The 23,728-nt window shown below is 42.0% G+C and overlaps 1 protein-coding gene across 1 annotated transcript; it reads left to right on the top strand.

Annotated features, from left to right (window-relative positions):
* The first annotated feature begins 1,371 nt into the window (after positions 1 to 1,371).
* On the top strand, positions 1,372 to 23,433 carry LOC120514346 (regulator of G-protein signaling 21-like). The gene is made up of 3 exons (XM_039734664.1): positions 1,372 to 1,489; positions 20,101 to 20,267; positions 22,900 to 23,433. The coding sequence occupies exons 1-3, from the start codon at positions 1,372 to 1,374 to the stop codon at positions 23,086 to 23,088; spliced, it is 474 nt and encodes a 157-aa protein (XP_039590598.1). The 3' UTR covers positions 23,089 to 23,433.
* Positions 23,434 to 23,728: the final 295 nt, after the last annotated feature.

The following is a 23,728-nucleotide window of genomic DNA, read 5'->3' as shown; positions in this document are numbered from 1 at the left end:
TTTATTATTTATAGTGTATTGTGTATTTTAAGTACTGTATTTACGTGTGTACCACGCGCACATTTTTTCCCGAAAATTAGCTTTAGAAAATCAGGTGCGCGTCATACACGAGGAAATGTAATTCTGTAATGTTTACTTCTTCTGCTTGGGCTCGCTCGCTCTCTCTCTCTTTCGCTCGAACACTGGCGCTCTCTCTCACTCGCTTGTTCGTGTATTCTCTCTCTCACTCTAAACGCTTCCTATACAATCACAACGCACGTCGTACACGGGGCAAAATGATTTTCCCAATTTTCTTTGTAAAAATTAGTGTGCACGTCTTACACGAGGGCGCGTGGTACACGAGTAAATATGGTATTCTGCCTTGAAGCCGAGTCCTACCAACAAAAAATTTCATTATGTGTATGCATAATGACAATAAAAAATTCTATTTATCTAATAATTGGCCCCTAATTGTATTTGAAGGTATTTAAGGTAGTGATGATTATCTGGGGTGCACTTACTTTTTTCACATGCGAAATTTGCATTTGTGTTTATTTAAATTATACAATGAGCAACAAAATATAAACATGGCGTGATGTTTGTTATATTATATCACCTTTGTCTCTAGATACTGTTCAATGAAGAATAAATCTTGATATGCTCACTTATGTCTAAAAAATTACATTACATTTCGTGGGGTGTACTTACTTTTTCACGACTGTATGTATATAATACGTAAGCCCATCTACCTTGTGTTAAAGTGTCGGTCGAAGCAGGACATGAGATTTCTACTGAACTTCTTCAGTACGTTCCTCTATTTAGAAGAGAAGCCACTGTTTCTAATGAGATGGGGTATTTCGCAATTAGGATTGCACCTTTCCTGCAACCATTTAAAATAGCAATTCATAGTTTATTAATATTTTAAGATCCAATGATTGGATTGCAGCTGGAAACTTGAAATGAAAATCCTTTTACTGCTCCAAGTGTATATTTTTCCCCCCATTGGTTGCACTATCCTGATGTTAATTAAAAGCTTTAATCAACGGTTTAATAGGAACACAGAGGCAATCTGGTCTGGGCTAAAGCCCGTGATGTGACACACTTTTCTAATATTAAACAGCTATTAGAGATTTATGAAGGATATCATTATAGATTGATCATATCTGCTGTCTAGCATTAATTTTTTATTGAACGCAGTGTAGATGATTTAGCTTCTCAATGCTTTTCTAAGCAGAGACCACTGGGTGGAAATAAAAAATCAACTTTTACATCTAAATGAAACATTTGCAGTGAGCTTGTGTCTACTTCAGTTAAAATGTACGTATCTAATCAGTCATCTTTGGACAGATGTATCAGAAGCTTAGTCTTTAATGAGACATTTTAGTAAGGACTATGCCTGTTAAAGATTGCGATGCTATTTTCAAGGGTAGATGTTGTTGTTTCCGTAGGCCTGCATTTGATGATGCGGCGTTATGGTCCGAGTCTGTGGACAAACTCCTGGAGTGCAAAAGTAAGGAAAATTCAATTCTATCTTCATTTCCAACTTGTCTATTTACTGTTCTGTGTCCATTTTATTCTCAGTCATTTTTGCTTTTATTTAAAAAGAATGAAAACACTGCTAGCCACCTCTATAAAAGCCCAACATGTGTGGATTCATTTTCCACCATCTTGTTCGTGTAAATCCTAGTCACCTGAACTAGAACTTTGTTTAGTGTTTTTGAGTAGGATCGCCTTGACAGCTCACTTCTGTGCTCAGAGGTCACTTAATGGTGTTGGTGGTGTTTGCCATTAGTAGCCAGTGGGCCAATGATCACTGACTGCAGATAAATGCTTGTTCTTGTCTTATCCCTCACTTTATCTGGCCACTCTTTCATAGTACTCATCACTTACTGAATCCCCGCTAGAGTCCCGTGGTACAATGTCACCTTATAAATTCCCCAGGCATACGGTTTTTCATCAAAATGAGAAATGAATGGGAGTACCTTCACATGACTTATTGTAAGCCTAAGGCAGAAGATTCTCCATTTTAGAGCACCTGAAATATCCTGAAGGAGACCTTCAAGAAGTCTGTGCCCATATTTATCAAACATCTCAGCCTAGGAAAACAACCTTAACTGGCTCAAAGATCTCAGATTGACATAAATGTACTCCTACTCTTAGGGGTGGGAGTGAAGGCACCTAATCAGTTTTTCTAATTTAGGAAAATACTCCTAACGTTAACAAAATTTAAGAGAGTTTGTGAGCTGGAAGAAGAATACGGGTGGAGTGGTGGCTCTAAGGCTAAGGAACTGCGCTGGCATCTGGAAGATTGGCCGATTTGAATCCCTGTTACTGCCAAAGGGAATCCTACTCTGCTAGGCCCTTGAGCAAGGGCACACACACACGCACCAAGCACACACTAGGGACAATTTAGAATCGCCAGTTCACGTAACCTGCATGTGTTTGGACTGTGGGAGGAAACCAGTGCACTCGGAGGAAACCCAGACAGACACGGGGAGAACATGCAAACTCCACGCAGGGAGGACCCGGGAAGCGAACCCACAGGTCTACTTACTGAGAGGCAGCAGCGCTACCATGCCTCCCATGTATATATATATGTATATTTAATATATATAAATGTATATTAATAATCCGGGTATGCCACAACCAACCATTTCTCAAATTTTGCACCAGATTTTGAACGTCATTACAACATGTGAGGTAAAATACAGATTTGTACATTTCCCCACCGTTCTGGATGATGTATTGTTAAAGTTAGTTGCAATAATAGAAATTGCAGGTTTTCCTGGTGTTGTTTATATGATTAATAACAAAGATCATTGCCCAAAGTGTGGATGAGCATACATACATGAATGTCAAGGTATCAAGGAATCACCAAAGGGCCTTCCACAAACTGTTGCTACAAAGCTGGAAGCTAACATTTGCCTGAAATGTCTTTGTGTGATGTAGCAAGAGGCCTAGCCTAAACCCTGGAAAACAGCCCCAGATCATCATCCCTCCTCCACCAAACTTTACACTGTGCAGTCCAGAAGGTAGTGATCTTTTGGAATCCACCAAACCCAGATTCGTCCATTAGGCTGCAAGATAGTAACGTGTGATCCATCACTCCAGAGAACACGTTTCCACTACTCCAGAGTCCAATGGCAGCAGGCTTTACAGCACTATGGCTGTACACTTGGCACTGCACATAGCGATCTTAGGCTTGTGCGCTGCTGCTCAGTCATTGAAACTCATTTCATGAAGCTCACTGCACACAGTTCTTGCGCTGAGGTTGCTTCAGAAGCAGTTTGGAAGTCTGTTGTGAGTAACGCACCAAAGAATGTCAATGTACTCTATTTATATAGCACATTTAAAACAACATAGGAATGCTGTGGCCAAAGTGCTTTACAATAAAAGAAGAAAACACATACAATTAACATAAATTACATAAAGAGAAATAAAATAAATAATAAATAGAAGTCAGATTACATAACCACAATGAGGAAACCATCAGTATCACTGAAGGTCACTGAATGCAAGCGAAAGAAGTGAGTTTTTAATCTTGTTTTGAACAGTTCAATTGTAGAGGACTCCTTTATGCGATGAGGTAAAGAGTTCCACAGGTGAGGAGCAGCAGCTGCAAAGGCCCTGTCCCCCTTAGTTTTACACTTAGTACGAGGGACAACAAGAGACAACTGACCAGAAGATCTAAGTACTCTAGATGGCTGGTGTAAAGCACACAATTCAGACAAACAGGCAGGAGCAAGCCCATGTAAAGATTTAAAAACTAGCAACAAGATTGTAAAATCAATTCGAAAACTGACAGGCAGCCAGTGTAAAGAAGCTAATATTGGAGAAACAGAGTCAGATTTTCTTGCCCCAACCAGAAAGCGAGCGGCAGCATTCTGAACCAACTGTAACCTGCGTATCAGAGATTTGCTAATCCCAGAATATAGCGAGTTGCAGTAATCAAGGTGAGAAAAGATAAAAGCATGAGTAGCTTTCTCAAGATCCCTAGAAGATAAAAAAGGCTTGATCTTCCCTAAAAGTTGAAGCTGGAAAAAGCAACTCTTGACTACAGAATTAATCTGTTTCTCAAAAGAGCGGTTACTGTCAAAGATAACACCAAGATTGCAGACTTGAGGTTTGCAAAAGACAGAGAAAGAGCCAAGAAGTCCAAGACCAATTTGGGCTTGTAGCTGATGGACCCACTATAAGCACCTCCATTTTATTTTGATTCAGATCAAGAAAATTATTAGCCATCCAGGATCTTAGTTCAGAAAGACAGTTGTGCAGTTGATTAATTGCAGAGTTGCAGACAGGAATATAAACCTGAGTATCATCAGCATAGCAGTGAAAAGAAATGTTAAATTTCCTAAAAACAGTTCCAATAGGGTGAAGGTATATAGAGAATAAAATAGGACGCAAAATGGATCCCTGAGGAACATCACATTTAAGACAAAAAAGAGGAATTTAAAGTCAATGAAAAGTGTCTACCAGTTAGATATGACCTGAACCAGTTAAGAGCAGCCCCTTTAAGCCCAACAAGATGTACAAACCGCATCAGCAATATCTCATGGTCAATAGTGTCAAAGGCAGCAGTCAGGTGAAGAAGGACAAGGACAAGGACTGCAGCGCCGCCCGAGTCAGTAATAATAGAGATGTCATTGAATATTTTAAGGAGGGCCGTCTAAACACCATGATGACGCCTAAAGCCAGATTGGTAGATCTCAAATAAATTATTGGAGTTAAGGTGATCAAACAATAGATTATAAATAATTCTTTCTAATATTTTAGCAAGAAATGGCAATTGGGAAATCGGGTGAAAATTGGCTAAAACTCCAGGATCTAATTCTGCCTTTTTTAGACAGGGACGCACTGCAGCATGTTTTAAAAATGAGGGCACAACTCCCTCACTAATAGAAACATTGATGATGGCTAGTAAAGGTGGACCCAAAACATCAAAGGCTTCCACTACAAGACGTGACGGTACAATATCAAGAGGACTGAGAGCTGGTTTAAGGGTGTCAATGGTACTTTGTAACTGTGAAAGTGAGACAAGATCAAATGATTCCAAGACAATGCCATGATTAACAGTAGGAAGTTCATAGATTAGCGAGACGAGCAGACGTCCAGCCCCACCAGTCGGCGCCATCTTAAAACAGTGATTAAGAGGAGACTTTTATGTGCTTTGCAGTTTCAGAACTCGGTGGGCCTGCTCTGTGAGTTTATGTGGTCAACCACTTCATGACTGAGCTGTTGTTGTTAGTTGTAGATGCTTCCACTTAAAAGGATAGCACATCTAGCAGAGCAGAAATTTCACATACTGACTTGTGGCAAAGGTGGCATCCTTACAGAGTGCTTTGTTTTAAAGTCACTGACATCTTCAATATGACCCATTCTACTACCATTGTTTCTTAGTGGAGTTTGCATGGCTTTGTGTTTGATTGTACCTGTCAGTAAACGCCTGAACTCAATAATACGGAGGGGTGTCCACGTATTGTTGGGTATGTAGGCATTTGTAAAAAAAAAATCATTAGTGGTCTCCCCTAGACTTTCTCATATGTTCAGATTTGGTGATGGATATTTGAGGAGTAAACCAGAAGACAATGATTATATTTTTATTTTATGTACATTAAAGAACCTTCAACAACAAATCAAATCAAATCTATATATCTATACTAATAAAAGGCAAAGCCCTCACTCACTCACTCACTCACTCACTCATCACTAATTCTCCAACTTCCCGTGTGGGTGGAAGGCTGAAATTTGGCAGGCTTATTCCTTACAGCTTCCTTACAAAAGTTGGGCAGGTTTTATATCGAAATTCTACGCGTAATGGTCATAACTGGAAGCAGTTTTTCTCCATTTACTGTAATGGAGATGAGCTTCAACGCCGTGGGGGGAGTTTCGTGTGACATCATCTCGCCTCCCACGTAATCACGCAGTACATAGAAAACCAGGAAGACCTAAAAAAAGCGCTGAAGAAAACATGCATTATATAATTGAGAAGGCAGTGAAACAATAAGAAGCGAGCGAGTGACATATACAACCATATTCATGAGTTCTGCTACTTCGGAAACAAAGCACGATGTAAACCTACACTTTAAATTAAGTTCATAGACAGGCTGCGCTGGCGTTTGTAATTTAGTGCCTGCCCATATAAGGCCGTCCGTCAGCGGCAATCCAATAGCAAACTCCCACTAAATATTCACGGGTTAAGGACTGTGCTTATGCAGAGGAAGATGAGATGGTCAGGGTGGTGTTTGACACAAACTCAGCGAAACTGCGAGAGAAAGTTTTAAGTGCCAGGACTAAGGTAACATTAAATACAGCCATGGACATAGCACGAGATGGCACCAGCACAGCTGGCAACCTTCGATGCATGTACACCGAGCTGCTCACGTGAACTGGCGCAGTGCACAGATAAAAGCAACAGTTCCAAAGAGCTGAACAAAACCGAATTACACAATTGAAAAGGCAGCAAAAAATATGAAGCGTTTGATACATACAAGCATATTCATAAATCCAAAACAAAGCACACGTTGGAAAAGTCAATGTCCGCTAAAGGAAGACAGTGTAAAAAAACGTGCATGCAGTGTGTCAGGTCTCAGATAAAGAAGAAGACGAGCTGTTTATTGATGCAGTAAGAAACAAATCGATGAATGAAACCTGTCATCTTTACAACGATTGACAAACACGGAATGTAACTTGAATACAACACATCCTACAAATACGAACCTGTTTGAAAGAAATAATGATAATCAAATCCTTGATGACAGCAACACTCAGTAACACTCACAAAACAAATACTGTATATTGACAGTCATGTTACGTTATTTTTAAATGTTCCCTTTTCTTTTTCATAGCTTTTTTAACACACTACTTCTCCGCTGCGATACGCAGGTATATATATATATATATATATATATATATATATATATATATATATATATATATATATATATATATATATATATATATATATATATATATATATATATATATATATATATATATATGTAGCGACCGTGGAGGAGTCTTTTAAGATTTCGAGCGAACTCTGCCGTGCACCTCTCCGAAGTCGGCTAGCGGCTTGCCAGCGTCATGCACGCAACTGCACCCAGCTCTTTAAGAAAGAGAACACTCGTGCCCCATACACCGCACGACTCCGAGTGTCTCGGTAGTTTGCTTAGATAACATCTTAGCAAATAAACAGCTCTGTCCTGTTGTATCTTTTATTACAGAAGATAGTCAGAAACAAAAGCTCAACATTATTGCGCCATTGCCAAGGTCAAGCACGAAGACACATTTCAATAAATTGGTACTTTTACAAAATAAATAACCCCCGGACGGCGATAACCCAAACCCACCCAACCAATTAAATACAAACACACCATTATTTACAACACAAATGACAATACGTAAATTCGACATACAATAAGCTTTTTATAAATTACCCATAATTTCCCCCGCAAACTATTTACATAAATTACCCATGAGGCGTCACTCCGCCAGCGCTTGCTGCCGGGTTGTTACACAGCCCCCTCCTAAGAGGGTTAGTGTCCCCACAACCCTACTCATCACAGATAAAATCACGGACACGCTTTGTCCTGCCGGAGGTGCCATCACTGGTGTCGGGCTCAGTCCTGTCACTGTCTGACTCGGTGCCGGGGGTGGAGGTTGGAGAACCGCTTATATTTTCGAGTTGTTGTTGCTCTGGGGCCAGTGGGTGGTATGGTGCTAAACGGTCCTTGTGCAGCACCACCCGCCTGCCTCGCCCAGGCATTCGACTCGGAAAACTACCTCCGATATTTTGTCCAATATTTCTCCCGGTCCTTGCCAATGGTGGGCTAGTTTTGGGGACAATCCCGTTTCCGCTTGGGCAAAATACCCACACTTTGTCCCCTGGCTTCAGCGTCGGGCCATGAGCCCGCGAGTCATAAGCCCGTTTTGGCGTGCTCCAGCTCCCTCCAGGGCCTCCCTGGCCAGTCGATGAACGGTGTCCAGCCGCTCTTTTAGCCGTCTAAAATAATCCATTTCGGGCCCACCAATAATCTCAGGCTCAGGGGGTGAGCCAAACACTAAATCCACCGGCGTGCGAAGTTCCCTTCCAAACATCAGCCCCGCTGGCGTGCATTGGCTCGACTCCTGCACTGCTGTCCGATATGCCCATAGGACCAAAGGCAGATGTTGGTCCCAGTCCCGCTGGTGTTGACTGGTCAGAATTGCCAGTTGAGTGGCCAGGGTGCGATTAAATCGCTCGACCAATCCATCACTTTGTGGGTGAAGGGGTGGTCCGGGTCTTTTTCACCCCCAGTCGCTGACACACCTCTCTGAACAAACGGCTCTCAAAGTTCCGCCCTGATCGCTGTGGAGCTCGTCCGAACTCCAAATCGAGTGAACATTTCATCCACGAGTTTTGGGCAGCTGTGGGGGCACTCTGATCCGGAACTGCATACGCCTCTGGCCATTTGGTAAAGTAGTCCATTGCTACCAAAACGTAGCGATTTCCGGCTTCCGTTACAGGAAAAGGACCCAGTATGTCCACGCCAATTCTCTCCATGGGTGCCCGACCAGGTATCGTTGCAATGGCGCGTGAGAACGCTTGACCAGGTCCTTTTGTGCAGTGCAGACGTCACAGCAGTGGACGTGTAGCTCTGCGTCTTGCCGACACCGGCCAATAAAACCGCTGCCGTAGTCGACGACTGTCTTAGCGTTCCGTAATGTCCGGATCCAGCCGCTCCGTGGACCCATCGGAGGACCTCGGCGCAAAGCCTGGGGAACCAGTAGTTGTAGCCGGTCAATTCCTCCCGGTGCGTGCCACCGCCTGTAGATTACGCCATCGTGCAACTCCAAGTTGCCCAACTGAGAGTGGAGTATTTTGAGTTCAGGCCCCTGTGACGACACGGTTTGCCAGTCGGGACGTTCTTGTGTCTCCAACCAGCCCTTTACCTTTTCTAGTGCTTGATCGTTCGCCTGTAACTGCCTCAATTGGTCAATAGTGTACGGCTCCCCTACTCCAACAGTGTCATCTATCCTTGCGGATGCGGACGATGGCCCCAGCCCCCTTTCTTCCTGTCGGCGGCAATATCGACATTCATTGCTGAGGCATGGACGCCTGGAGAGGGCATCAGCGTTGGCATGCTGCCGTCCCGGTCGGTGCTGTATCTCAAAGTCATATTCTTGTAGAATCTCCATCCACCTTGCCACCTGGCCCTCTGGTTGCCTGAAATTCAACATCCAGGTGAGGCTAGCATGGTCAGTCCGCAGTGTGAACCTAGTGCCCAATAGGTAGGGCCGAAAGTGCCGCACCGCTAGGATCACTGCCAACAGTTCCCGCCGAGTGACACAGTAATTCCTCTCCGTCGACTGAGGCTGCAGCTTTAATAAGCTATCACTCTTTCTCCAGCCTCCCCCTTCTGTGAGAGCACGGCCCCAATCCCCACATTGCTAGCGTCAGTGTCCACCACAAAAGGTTGGTTGGGGTCAGGGTACGCCAGGACGGCGCGCTGACGAGGGCAGCCTTTAACTGTTGGAAGGCGGCTGTGCAATCCTCCGTCCACCCAAACTGTTGGCCCTTACTCGTTAGTCGGTGCAAAGGGCTGGCAATGGTCGCAAAGTTTTTTACGAATCTTCGGTAGTAGGAGGCTAAACCCAAAAAGCTCCGCAGTTCAGTGATATTGGCTGGTGGGGCCAGTTGCTCACGGCAGTCACCTTCGCGGGTCTGTAGCCACCCCACTCGCTGATTACGTGCCCTAGAAACTGAGTCTGTCGGGCGAGAAGATTGCATTTCTCAGGGTTTAACCGCAACCCGGCGCTACTAATGGCGGTCAGGACCTCCCTTAAATTGTGCACCGCCTGGTCAAAGTCTCTGGCATGAATCAGCAGGTCATCTAAATAGACCACACAACGGGTTCGGGGAATGTCTTTAGGACCCGCTCCATTAGTCTTTCAAACGTGGCCGGCGCATTACAAAGTCCAAACGGCATTACCTTAAACTGCCACAGCCCTTGTCCGATGGTGAATGCAGTTTTGGGTCGGTCCTCTGCTGCCAGTTCTACCTGCCAATATCCACTGCGAAGTCCAAAGTGCTGACCCAACGGTATCCAGCCACATAGTCCAATGCATCATCGATGCGAGGCAATGGGTAAGAGTCTTTTCGAGTGACTGCATTTAATTTACGAAAGTCCACACAAGGCGCCAACCCCGTTTTCTTCCGCACCATGACCATGGGTGCGGCCCAGGACTGTCAGAAGGCTCAATGATGTCGTTGGTTACCATCTCGCGAATCAATTCTTCGCAGCTTGGCGTTTTGCAAGAGGCAATCTGTGGGGCGCACCGAATGGGGCGGCGTGGCCAGTGTCAATGTGGTGTTTGACTAACGAGGTTCTGGTGCAGTCCTCTTCTCGAGCCGCAAAATGTCCACAAAGTCGTTCAATACTTTCTGGAGTTGCTCCTGCTGTGGCGTGCTCAGCTGTTCACCACTTCGATGGCCCAATTCTTCCACAGCAGCAACCGCCTCAGTGGATGGGTGGTCGTGTGAGGAAAACCGTTGGGGAGCACTGGTCTGAGCTGCAATACTCTCCTGGGGGTCTTCTTCAGTCCCTGCATCTTCCGAACAACGGTCGGGAGCCGGTGAGCCGTGGTGTCCAGGCAAATCCAAGCTAACAGCCCTTCCAGGATGATTCCAGCCCGATTGGAGCGACACAGTCTCATTACCTACGCGAGGATGGCCCTGGACACATCAACACATGCTCCCCAGTGGGCCAGCAAGTCTAACCCAATTATGCATTTGTCTTTAATGTCCATGAGCCAGAATTCGTGGCTGGTCTGGCTCGTCCCTACTACTACAGTCAATAGTTTCTTTCCGGCATTTTTGTCCGTTCACCCGTAACGCGCAGTTCGATGTTAGAAGGAGTCCAGTCTTTTGGAAGAGGACCAGCTGTTTCGGGCAACACTCCTCTCTGTAATAGACAAATAGTGGACCCCGTGTCCACTAAGGCACTGCATGGCCGTCCGTCTATAATGCAGTCTAGGTACAGTCCACCTGAAAACCCACAGCCCCACTTTAGGGCAGTCATTGCGGAGGGATGATGATGGCTGGGCGACTGACCTCCACACCCTCAGGTTGGTCCCTTTCTACCACTCGCTCAACTGCTCGTTAGCGGCTTGGGCGTGATGATTGACGTGCCGGAGACCCAAGCTGTAGTACCTCTTCAGCCCGTTCAGCCTCCCGTAGTGCCTCACTCAAATGTCTGGGCGACAGCAGACAGACGTGCTGACGGAGACGCTCTGGTGTAAGGCCCGCAGGAAAGCATGAACACTGAGTTCTTCCCTTGCTGCTGTCGAAAGTAGGGTAACCTTTCCGTACATAGACCCTGATGTCAGCTGCAAATGCTCCCACACTCTCACCTTCACGCCGATGTCGGTTTGTCAGCTCCTCCCTGTTGTGTTCCGCTGAGGTTCTCTGTCCAAAACGACGGGTGAGAGCATCGGTGAGGGCCTGAAGATCACGACACTCCTCAGGCGGCAGGTCGATGAGTACCTGAAGTGCGGGACCCTCCAAGGCAAGGGCCAAGTGTGTTGCAGCTTCCTCGCAGCTCCAACCATTGTGAAGAGCAGCCAGATCCACTTGTGCAAGGTATGGCTCTAGGGGCGGCAACCCGCTGTATCGTGGCAGCTTAGCGGGTGACCGTGTGGGGAGGACCGGCCGACTGGTGATTTGGGGTGTCGTTGCGGCAGCTACAGGTTCATTCCGCCGTGCCTAGAAGATCGCAACACTGTCCGGGGAATACTGGCACCCTCAGGCCAGTTTGTCCTTATTCTCCGTGCAGTTCTGCTGATCAGGCGCTCCAACATAACGCTATTTTCCGAGATGGCACGCTCTATTTCTTCAAGACTCTGTTCCATGACGGCGTCTTCTTAACAGCCTGGTCTCCCACTTCTGACACCAATGTAGCGACCCGTGGAGGAGTCTTTTAAGATTTCGAGCCGAACTCTGCCGTGCACCTCTCCGAAGCTGTCGGCTAGCGGCTTGCCAGCGTCATGCACGCAACTGCACCCAGCTCTTTAAGAAAGAGAACACTCGTGCCCCATACACCGCACGACTCCGAGTGTCTCGGTAGTTTGCTTAGATAACATCTTAGCAAATAAACAGCTCTGTCCTGTTGTATCTTTTATTACAGAAGATAGTCAGAAACAAAAGCTCAACATTATTGCGCCCATTGCCAAGGTCAAGCACGAAGACACATTTCAATAAATTGGTACTTTTTACAAAATAAATAACCCCCGGACGGCGATAACCCAAACCCACCCAACCAATTAAATACAAACACACCATTATTTACAACACAAATGACAATACGTAAATTCCGACATACAATAAGCTTTTTATAAATTACCCATAATTTCCCCGCAAACTATTTACATAAATTACCCATGAGGCGTCACTCCGCCAGCGCTTGCTGCCGGGTTGTTACAATATATATATATATGTATATATATAACCCGATCTACATACTCAAATAATGGATACTTTATTCGCCATCAATGATTGTTTTGGTAAAGCCATACTCAGTGTATTCATTAGATGAACGGTAAAAAAGTAAGAGCGAGGGAAGGATGACTTATTGAGGCATGCAGGCTGTAGTGCGCGTCAACTCTATCTGAATTGCGCGATCACATTTCAAAAATATATCTTTTCAAGTTCTATTTAGTCCATATGTGTCAAACTCAAGGGCCGGGCCACATCCGACCCGGCGTGTAATTATATCCGGCCCGAGATCATTTTATATACTGTATTATTGTTATTAAAGCCCGGGTATATGAAGCGCTGGTAACACAATAAACTACAGATCCCATAATGCAGCGCTTCAGCTGCCTTGCCGAACACTTACCGAGTTAATCAAGTTATTGCGAAGCTAGCTCACACGATGCTGAAGAGAAAAGTTGATTCTGAAAATAGAGCCTTTAAAAACCGATGGGAGGCTGAGTATATGTTTACTAAACCCGTGTGTCTCATTTGTGGAGCTAATGTGGCTGTAATTACAGAATTTAATCTAAGACGGCACTATGAGACAAAACATCAGGTTAACCTGAATGCAATGCAGAAGATACAGAAAGCAGCATAATTAAATAAGAATCTGACACTTCAGCGGACGTTTTAACCCGTGCACAATCACAAAGTGATTTCAAGTGAAGCTGCTTTTATGGGAGACACAAATGCACCAGTGCACCTTGCCTCACTTTCCCTGTTGCCAAGTAATGTTAAACCAAGTCGTCACTACGGTGTTCCCAAATACGCACTTTGCTGATAAACTGAGTGCACTGAGTTTGCACGGCGCTTTGGTGACTTCGAAGAACAAAAAAAGTCCGTCTACATGCGGCTCGAACCTTATGCATGTTTGGTAGCACATATCTGTGTGAGAAGCTCTTCTCCGTGATAAAGACTAACAAAACAGCACACAGGAGTCGCTTCACTGATGAACACCTGCAATCCATCCTGAGAACCTCCACAACACAGAACCTCACACCAAACATAAACGAACCTGTGGCCAAAAAAAGATGCCAGGCGTCCAGCTCTAAAATGACATATGAGCAAAGACAACTGAATGATTTGATTTGTTATTGCTGAAAAGAACACATTTTATTTATATTTCTAGGTTTTGTTATGCAGCATGTTCATATTTGAATTTGTATCATTTTGACAGGATATATTTTTATGGAGAGCAAAATCTTTTGGGATATTTAAAATCTAAGTTTATTTTTTATATAAAATTACGTAAGAGTAAAGAAATGTGAATGTTTGTTCTTTTAACGTTTACTTTATTTCTAACTTGTATAATTTAGACAGGATAAATTTTTATGGAGAGCAAAATATTATAAGTTGTTTAAGGTTTGAGTTGATTTATTCACGAATAATATTCCTGTCTGTTTTTACCATTCCTACCAAACATATTTCTGTCGACTAAATAAAAATTCCTTCTATTTAAAAGTTAAGTAGAACTTGAACAAATACGATAGTTCATAATATCCACGCAGACTTGCACGTAAGAGCGGGAGTTATCCGTTTTAACAAGCAGCTTATTGCACTGATACGAAATAGCTGTGTGTGTATATATGTAGATATGTATGTATATGTATATATATGTTTATATATGTGTGTGTGTATGTATGTATATATATGTATTTGTGTGTGTATATATGTAGATATATATGTATGTATATATGTGTATATATGTGTATATGTATAGATATGTATATATATATGTTTGTGTGTGTGTGTAAATAAATATATATATATATATATATATATGACAACAACACTCATCACTCACAACAGTGACAAAACAATTACATTGACAATCATGTTACGTTATTTTCAAAATGTTTCCTTTTCTTTTTCATTGCTTCTGTAACACACTATTTCTCCGCTGCGAAGCGCGGGTATTTTGCTAGTATTTATATAAAATCCAATGTATGTCTTTCCACTTTTCACGAGAGAACTACTTGATCTTGATTTAGATAAGGCTTTTTCTATAATTTGTTCGAACATTTGTGACTTTGCAACTTCTCTCATTGCTTGCAGTGCTGATTAATTTGTGTGAATCCGAAAGAGAGGCCGAGGGCTGATGGGAGGGGGGCGGGGCTCTCCACACTCATGTGTCAGCCTCTGTTCGAGTCAGTCTGCCTCTCACCACATGTTGGAGTGTACCTTGCCTCCACTTAGCTAGCAATACCTTTTTGTTCAACAGACAAATAAATAATAATAATACTATCTCTATACTTGTATTCAAAATCTGTTTGACCAAACCGAAAGCGGGCTCAAGTTATCATGTTTACATACACACACACACACACAAACACACACACAGACATAATTCCAAAAATTGTATTTTGGGACTTAGGGAGGTCTAAAACGTTGACATTTGTTAAAATCTCAAGGTTGAATTTTTGGACAATTACAGTACTTTCCCGACACTTTGTATACGAGAAAGTAAAAAAGGGGACTGTAAAGTGGGAATGTAGCTGAAATACTGTCAGAAACTGTTTGTTATTAACTAAAACATTTCCTAGCGAGGGTGGCATGGTGGCGCAGTGGTAGCGCTGCTGCCTCGTAGTAAGGAGACCAGGGTTCGCTTCCCAGGTCCTCCCTGTGTGGAGTTTGCATGTTCTCCCCATGTCTGTGTGGGTTTCCTCCGGGTGCTCCAGCTTCCTCCCACAGTCGAAAGGCATGCAGGTTAGGTGCATTGGCGATTCTAAATTGTCCCTAGTGTGTGTGTGTGCCCGCCCTGTGGTTTGTTGGCTGGAATTGGCTCCAGTGTGACCCTGTGGTTAGGATTTAGCAGGTTGGATAATGGATGGATTTCCTGGAGAGTGCAGTAAACAGAAAAAATATTAATATGTGGTTTGGCCACCCTTTACCTTCTCTTAGGTTCACTGTTATGCAGTTTCTGCAGCTCCTCACATGGTCGTTTGGTCCAAGCTTCTTGTTTCCTTGCCCCAGTTCCACTGCAGACATTGGTTATCTTACTTGTAAACCCAGAGCGACTTGATGATGTTGAGGTCAGGGCTCTGTTGTGTTATTCCCTGATCCTCATTTAGCATCAGATAGTTTGAATTTGGGACTATGCAGCTGATAATATTGCATGATGGAAACAAATCTGCCTGTACTTCTCCACAGTGAGGGCTCCATCAAGTTTGATCAAATCACTAACTCTGTTTGCAGAAATGCAGCCTCATTGCATGGGCCGTAGACCCACTATATCACACATACATACATACATACTGTACATAACAGGACCTAATATGTACATAACACATGACATAACATAATACATTACATATGCACGTAACAACCTTAAAATTAATAAAACAGGCTTTCTGTAATGACAGCAGGAGAAAGTAGGGTGAAATGACACCTTTTATCTGCTAACTAAATAGATTACAAATGCAAGCTTTCGAGACAGCTAAAGCCCCTTCATCAGGCAAGGTGTAATGAAGGGGCCTTAGCTGGATCGAAAGCTTGCATTTGTAATCTATTTAGTCAGCCAATAAAAGGTGTCATTTCACTCTACTTTCTCCTGTAACAATCTGTGGCTAACACGGTACAAGACTCTACTGCTATGTAATGACAGCAGAAAGAAAACAAGTGACAAATTGAACTGTCACAGTCTAGATAGACCGTTATGTGTACCATTTTTTACCAAACAACTGTTTAGTGCATCTGTCATGAATAAGACCGACATTGTCACTTAAAAAGAGGCGCTCAATCCCTATAAGATTTAAACAGAAAAGCTAGAAAAGGATGAAGCAGACAAAAAGAACTACCAGTGTGAATGGCAATGATGACATACCATAGCACAAACACATTATCTACGTGGGTACTGGACTTCCTCACAGGCAGAACACAGACAGTGAGGGTTGGTAACAGTGTTTCCAACATCATCACCATCAACACAGGAGCTCCACAAGGGTGTGTTCTTAGCCCCCTGCTGTACTCCCTCTACACACATGACTGCACGGCTACCTATTCCTCCATCACTATCGTGAAGTTTGCAGATGACACGGTGGTACTGGGCTTCATCATGAGCAACGATGAGACAGCCTACATGGATGAAGTTGCGAACCTAACATTATGGTGTCAGGAAACTGCCTCCAGCTCAACGTAAGCAAAACCAAGGAGCTGGTAGTGGACTTCAGCAGGAGACAGCAGCAGGACTATAAGCCCATCATCATTAACGGGACTCCAGTGGAAAGGTTGAACAGTTTTAAATACCTGGGGGTTCACATCTCTGAGGACCTGACATGGTCTGAACACATCCAAGTTCAGACCAAAAGGGCAAAGCGGAGACTCTACCATCTCAGACAGCTTAGGAAGTTTGGGGTCTCTTCAGGGATTCTAAAGACTTTCTACTCTGGCGCTGTGACACAGAACATTACATCCTGGTTGGGAAACTGCTGTGTTCAGGACCATAAAACCCTACAGAGCTGCTGCAGGTCAGCTCTACCATCTATGCAGGACATTTACACCAGAAGACGCAGGACCAGAGCTCTCAGGATTATCAAGGACTCCTCTCATCCCAGCAATAGCCTGTTTCATCTGTTAAAATCAAGCAAAAGGTTTTGCAGCATCCTGGCCAGGACAGAGAGACTCAGAAGGAGTTTCTATCCTCAAGCCATAAGACTGTTAAATCAGAACATGCCATCTCATCCATGACTCTCCACATACTTAGACTGGACTGTAAGTTGTACTATGCCATCTACCCTTACCTTGTTTTGGTCTGTCATTTAATTATGCACAATAATCACTGCACTATTGCACCTTAACACTTAATTCTACTTTATTCACTTAATTTTACTTATTTATTATGTTCTATTATACTGTTATCTTTCAATCTAGGACTTTTTGTTAATCTCACTGATATTCTTCTAACTTTGCACAGTTTTGATAAATGGATCAGGATGAATTTCACTGTGTGTCGTCCTGTATAACTATGCATGTGACAAATAAAGAATCTTGAATCTTATGTTTCGTGAAATGCTGTGTAAAAAAATTGCCTAGGGTCTCTTCGGACCATTAGCCGTACCTGAGAAATTATTTATTTCTGCCCTGATGGTACTTGCCATCTGTGTATAATAACACTTTTCTTTAAAGTTTATATGCCACATATTCCCTTGTGTTTATGAAGGAGTTTGTGTGTCATATTCTTCTTAAAGCTTAATAAACATTTGTTTTAACCTCCTTAGCATTACATTTTTCTGAAAAAAGCATGCAAAAATTGTTGCAGTTTTTGGCTTGAAAACGACATTTTTATAAAATCTCATATTTCTACAGTAAAACATGCAAAACACTAAGCGTACAAAGTCAGAAGTGTAGAAAGTATAATTTTAATGATACAAATAACAATAATGATAATAATATGAACAGCACACTGCACATGTGCGAGAGATGTTTGCTTCACTTCAAATTCATCAGAAACACATTCGGTTTCACTGGCCGTTTCAGTTTCACTGCCTGAACACAGATTCACTTTGTCACCACTGCTGATGAGACGCGCCTCTTACGAGATGCCATTATGAGGCTGGGAGAAGACGCGTCTACACTGTTGATGAGGTAACACTCAGGTATCCCTTAAGCAAGACCCACTTATACCATTGCCTGAGTAATGCCCACCACTAACACTGTTGGCACTTTTACAACCCGAGTAAGCCTTGGGTCTTACACAAGATGCGTCTATACCGTTGCCCAGGTAACGCTTGGACCTATCACTTACGAGAGACGCGTCTATACCGTTGCTCAAGTGACTCTCATGACTAACGCTTATAGCAATCTTTTTACAGCCCGAGTGACTATCGCTAAGTATGTTAATATATCTTACAGTTTAGGTTTATCCTCAGTATGTGGTGCATTGTCTCCTTGATCTCCTTAACTAATCTAATAATGTGTGATGGTTGGCTATAACAAGGAACCGGGACCATCAATAGTCATGACTGAAATGTGCCGGGAAATGAGGACACAAACAAGCAAGAGTAAAGTGTAAATTTGCAAAAGTGTTTTTATTCACATTGTTTAAAACAACAATGTGTAGTTCAAAGTCTTTCGTAATTAAATAAATAATCCATAATAAAAACTAGCGTTAAAGGGGAGGTTAAAAGTAATTGAGACAGTTAAGATCTAAGCGTTAAAACACAGTCAGGACCTTCAGTTTAAAAAAATAAAACACGAGCCATGGCACTTCCTTTTAAGATTGATGTCTCCTTTGCTCAGCCTTGTCGGTCCTCTCAACGAGATGAGACGATCTCTGATAGGTGCAGTCACCCCTCAGACTGATTTGTGTCCTTTACTGCCATCCCTCACTATTTGTGGGGGCCCTGCAAGCCCTGTTCCTTTCTCCCACTGCTTTCCCTTGGCCAATTCGAGAGCCCACTCATCCCACTAGGCTGCTCAGCAGGAATGGCCCAGCCCAGCGAGTGACGTCTGCTCGCTTATCTCGGTGCCACATTTCCAAACGTCTACCTCCTCTCTACAACAGCATCAGCTTTCACATGACCCTGACACTCTTCCTGTCTCTACTTTCATTTTCATTTATTAACCTCTGGTCTTCTTGATCGGTCTGTTTTTTTTTTCTCAATATCCCCCACTCAGGCTCCTTTTATACTTATAGAGAGTGCAGGTACCTAATCACACACCCCAGAGCGCCAATGACAGAATCGGCCAAACTGCACCCATCTTCATGGGAATGTGTGCCCTGCTAATCCCTCCATCAACACCGCAGGAACACTCATCCACTCATGTCTGCCATGAGCCTGGGGGCACAGCTTTTATTTTAAAATCTGCCCATTGCCACGGACCCCACCACGCAATGCCAGTTGTTTTGTCTGATACTCACTTTGCAGATTCTACACTACCCACTTGTGTGGTCTGTGAGTAATAATATTCTACTTCTTTGTAAGCATTAACATCATCCTGGAGCCTTTCAGATTGTTTGAAGGAGTTGCAAAAAAAATTATAAATGAACGTGTGAGTGAGGAAACACTGTGAGTTATTGAATGTTGTTTTCGCTTTGTTGCTTCCTTTCAGGCCAGGATTCAGATCCACCTCCATGCTACGTTATGCTTTAATAAATAGTGAAATAAATATGTCGTACAAAAGTATGCAAACTCAAGATTCATTAATCAAAGCATACAAAAAATGGATGATTAAAGACAAACAGTGTTTAATATTGTATATGTTGTACTGTGTCTGTGGTTAATTAAATAGCTAGTGTGGAGTTTAAATGTATCTGTACATTTTTGAAGCCTACTTCATACTGCTTTACTTATACAGAATAGTGGGAAAGGACCACACTGGCACCGTGATGAACACATCGCACTCTCTTTCACTTCAGACATCTTGAAACTTTGGATCTGAGTTATAATCACTGGAAAAGCAAGCCAATGCCAAAGAGAACTTAGCCCAATCGGGGGTAAACCAGGTGTTTATTCAAGTAAATATAACGATGGCTCGAAAAAACAAAACGCTGTTTCCCCTTTACACAGAACAACCTAATAAAGTAACATTACACTTTTCTATATACCTCTTATGAATTTAAGAATATCACCTTTAAATGTGTACTAATTTGATTTTCTTTGATACAGCTGGCCAAGCTGCATTCAGAGAGTTTTTGAAAAGTGAATTCAGTGAAGAGAACATTTTGTTCTGGTTAGCCTGTGAAGAGTACAAGAAAGTGAAATCCACCAGTAAAATGAACGCCATGGCAAACAAGATCTACTCAGAATTTGTCAAAGTGCAAGCTCCCAGAGAGGTAATTTATTTTAATTGATTGAAATTTCAATGTATTTCACAGTGTCAAAATTATAGGTGCAAATAATGTGATCAAAAAAGACACACAAATGAATTCCCATTTGGGGATTACTAAAGTAATCTGATCTAATCTAATAGAATAGAATAGAATAAAAATACTGATGTAATCTAATATAAAATGCCATTCTGGTCAATAATCTAATCTAATAGTCTAATCTAATCTATTTTAATATAAAATGCTAATTTAATTTTATCTAATCCGTTGATCTGATTTAGCTAATTTAATCTGAAATACTGATCAGATCTAATCTAGTCTAAAATGTCAATCTAATCTACTAATCTAAATTGATAGCCTAACCTAAACTAATCCACTAATCTAATTGTAGATAATATAATCTAATCTGATCTAATGTAGTCCAATATAAAATAATCTAATCTACTAATCTAATTTTATCGAAGATGCTAATCTAATATAGCAATCTAATACACTCTAATCTAGAATTCTAATCTAATGCAGTAATGCTAATCTAATCTAATTCACTGGTCTAATTTTAATTAATCTAATCTGAACTAATCAAATCTAATATAATCTAATCAAATGTAATATAATCTAAAATCCTGATCTAATCTATTCTAATCTAGTCTATGCTAATCTAAAATGCTAATCTAATCTAGTATAATCTAAAATGTTAATCTAATTTAATCCATTAATGTAATTTTAGCTAATCTGATTTTACCTGACCTAATGTAATCCAATCTAAAATAATCTAATCTAATCTACATACCATGAGACGCCAGGTGCATTTTGAAAGTAACAAGAGGAGCTATACTGATAAAAGGTAGTTAGAAGATACAAAAGGTGCACTGGCAAAAGTGAGACAAAGACACCGAGCACAGGATCAATGTAAGGTAGAGTTTTCCAGGCTGTCAATGACCTCTGACACAGAGCATGGTGATGTTGTTACAACCCCAATGAATAGGGAGGACCATTGACCTTGCAAGTGAACAAACATTGGTTAAATACTTAGTCTATTTTAGTAATTCTTTGAACACCAAGACATACTGTAAGTACAGTGCCGTGTATTCATAAAGTATTCAAACTCCTTCACTTTATGCCCACTTAATTGTGTTGTTGATTTAAATTTGAATGGATAAGTCTACAATTTTTGCCCATCAATTTACATTTAATTTATAATGATAAAGTGAAAAGATGTTTTCAGGAGGGCTTGCAAATGTATTGAAAATGATAAATTGAAATCTTTCATTCATGTAAGTATCCAGATCCTTACTTTGTAGGAGCCCCTTTGGCATCAGTAATAGCTTTGACTATTTTTGGATATGACCCAACAAGCTCCTAGATTTGGGCAGTTTACCCTATTCTTCCTGGAAGACCCTCTCAAGCTCCATTAGATTGAATCTGAAATGTCTGTAAACTACCATTTACAGGTCTCTCTACAGCTCTTCTATGAGGTCTAAGTGTGGGTGTTGTCTGGGACTTGAGTCAAAGCCACTCCAGCATTGTCTTGGCTATATGCTTTGTGTCATTGTTGTGCTGAAATGTGAACCATCACCCAAGCCTGAGGTGGTGGGATCTCTGAAGAAGGCTTTCTTTTAGGACTTCTCTGCATTCATCCATCCATTGATTCTAACCAGTCTCCCTGTCACTGCTGCAGAGAAGCATCCCACAGTGTGATGGTAACACCACCATAACTGATCATAATGATAGTATTATTCAGGTGATGAGCAGCGCCTGGTCTTTGTTAGACATAGTTCTACCACAAAGAGTTCCATCTTTGTTTCATCGGGCCTTGGAATCCTTTTACCTCCTGCTCTCAGAGTCCTATAAATGTCCAAGAGGTCTGTCATATGTGCCTGATTGATGGACTGCTACTGAGATGGCCATCCTTCTGACAGGTTCTTCCAACTGAAAGGAGGACTTCTGAAGCTCTGTTAGAGTGACCGATGAGTTTTTGGTTACCTCCTAGACCAAGGCTTCTCTCAGTTACTCAGTTAGACCAGACGGCCAAATCTAGGAAGAGTCCTGGTGACTACAAACATCTCCATTTTACACTTATTGAGGACCCTATGCTCCTGAGAAATCCCAAAGCTTTAGAGATGGCTTGATCTCCTTTCCCTGACCACGGAGGTCTGTACAGAGTTTCTTGGTCTTCATGGCTTGGTTTTTGTCCCGACACGCAGTATGAATTGTAGGACTTTCTATGTGCCTTTCTAAATGATGTCCAATCAATTCAGTTTTCCACAGATAGACTCCAATCAAGATCTAAATACATCTCAAGGAGAATTAAAGCAAACAGGATGCACTTGAATGTAATTTGGAGTGCCAGAGCAAAAGGTCTGAATACTTATATGAATGGGAGATTTCAATGTTTGATTCTCAATAATTTTGCAAACCTTTCCAAAGATATGTTTTCACTTCATTATTATGGATTTTTGAGTGTAGATTGTGGGGCAATAATGGAAAATGTATCCCATTAAAATTAAATCTACAACACAATAAAGTGGGCAGAATGTAAGCGGGTCTGAACACTTCCTCTCTCTACCCCATTGTTATCAGTAAATTACAATTAGCTATATTAACTTTCAATAACCAAACTATATTTCATGCTTTACAGATAAATATTGACTGTGGAACCCGAGACAGCATAACCAAAAGCATTTCATCACCAAACATTAATTCTTTTGACAACGCTCAGAAAATTATCTATAGTCTGATGGCAAAGGACTGTTACCCCCGATTCCTAAGGTCAGACCTCTACAAGGCACTTCTCAAAAAGTCACAAAGCAGAAACAAGGAGAGATGAGTTGTCTTTTTTTTGTTAAAAGTTTGTCAAATTTGCTGTATAGTGCAAGTAATTAAATGTAAAACCGATATGCAGTGAGAAATAGCTGACTGTGGAGTTGTAATTTTCCCAGAATTCCCTGTATTTTGGACTCTTGGTGGTGCTGCAGATACTGTGTTTTCATGTCAATGTTTTGTATGATTTAGACCTTGGCTCTCCATTTTTTATTACAGTCTTATAATCATTTATACGTTCTCCCCTAACAGTACTTCTTTAAAGTTTGATTGGAAAGGCGCTGCCGTTCAGTTGAAAAAATCCTTAATATTGACAGATGGCTAAAGGGTGGTGGGCATGAAAGGCAAATAGGAATAATCTGGTGGGCCAGCACAGAGTTCCCAGTCCTTTCATCAATCCCACACTGCAAACTGCAACCGTGTTTAGTCTACAAAGTCCTCTTTGGGGCAGTGGCATTGACATGGATCAATATTTTGTTGGAAATGCATCAAAATTAAATGATATATTGGGCAGGATAGCTGGTTCTCTTCCAACATTTTCTTATAAAGTGTCACAGTCTAAATCTAAAAACATCAATATGCACAGTAGTCTGTATCAAGCAATGTACGAGGGACGATCAAAAACTTTCAGCACTTTTATATTTATG

Source organism: Polypterus senegalus, chromosome 14, assembly GCF_016835505.1.
Source record: "Polypterus senegalus isolate Bchr_013 chromosome 14, ASM1683550v1, whole genome shotgun sequence".
Taxonomy (NCBI): Eukaryota; Metazoa; Chordata; class Cladistia; order Polypteriformes; family Polypteridae; genus Polypterus; species Polypterus senegalus.
Note: the sequence above shows the minus strand (reverse complement) of the source record. Positions and strands in the feature narration are given on the sequence as shown.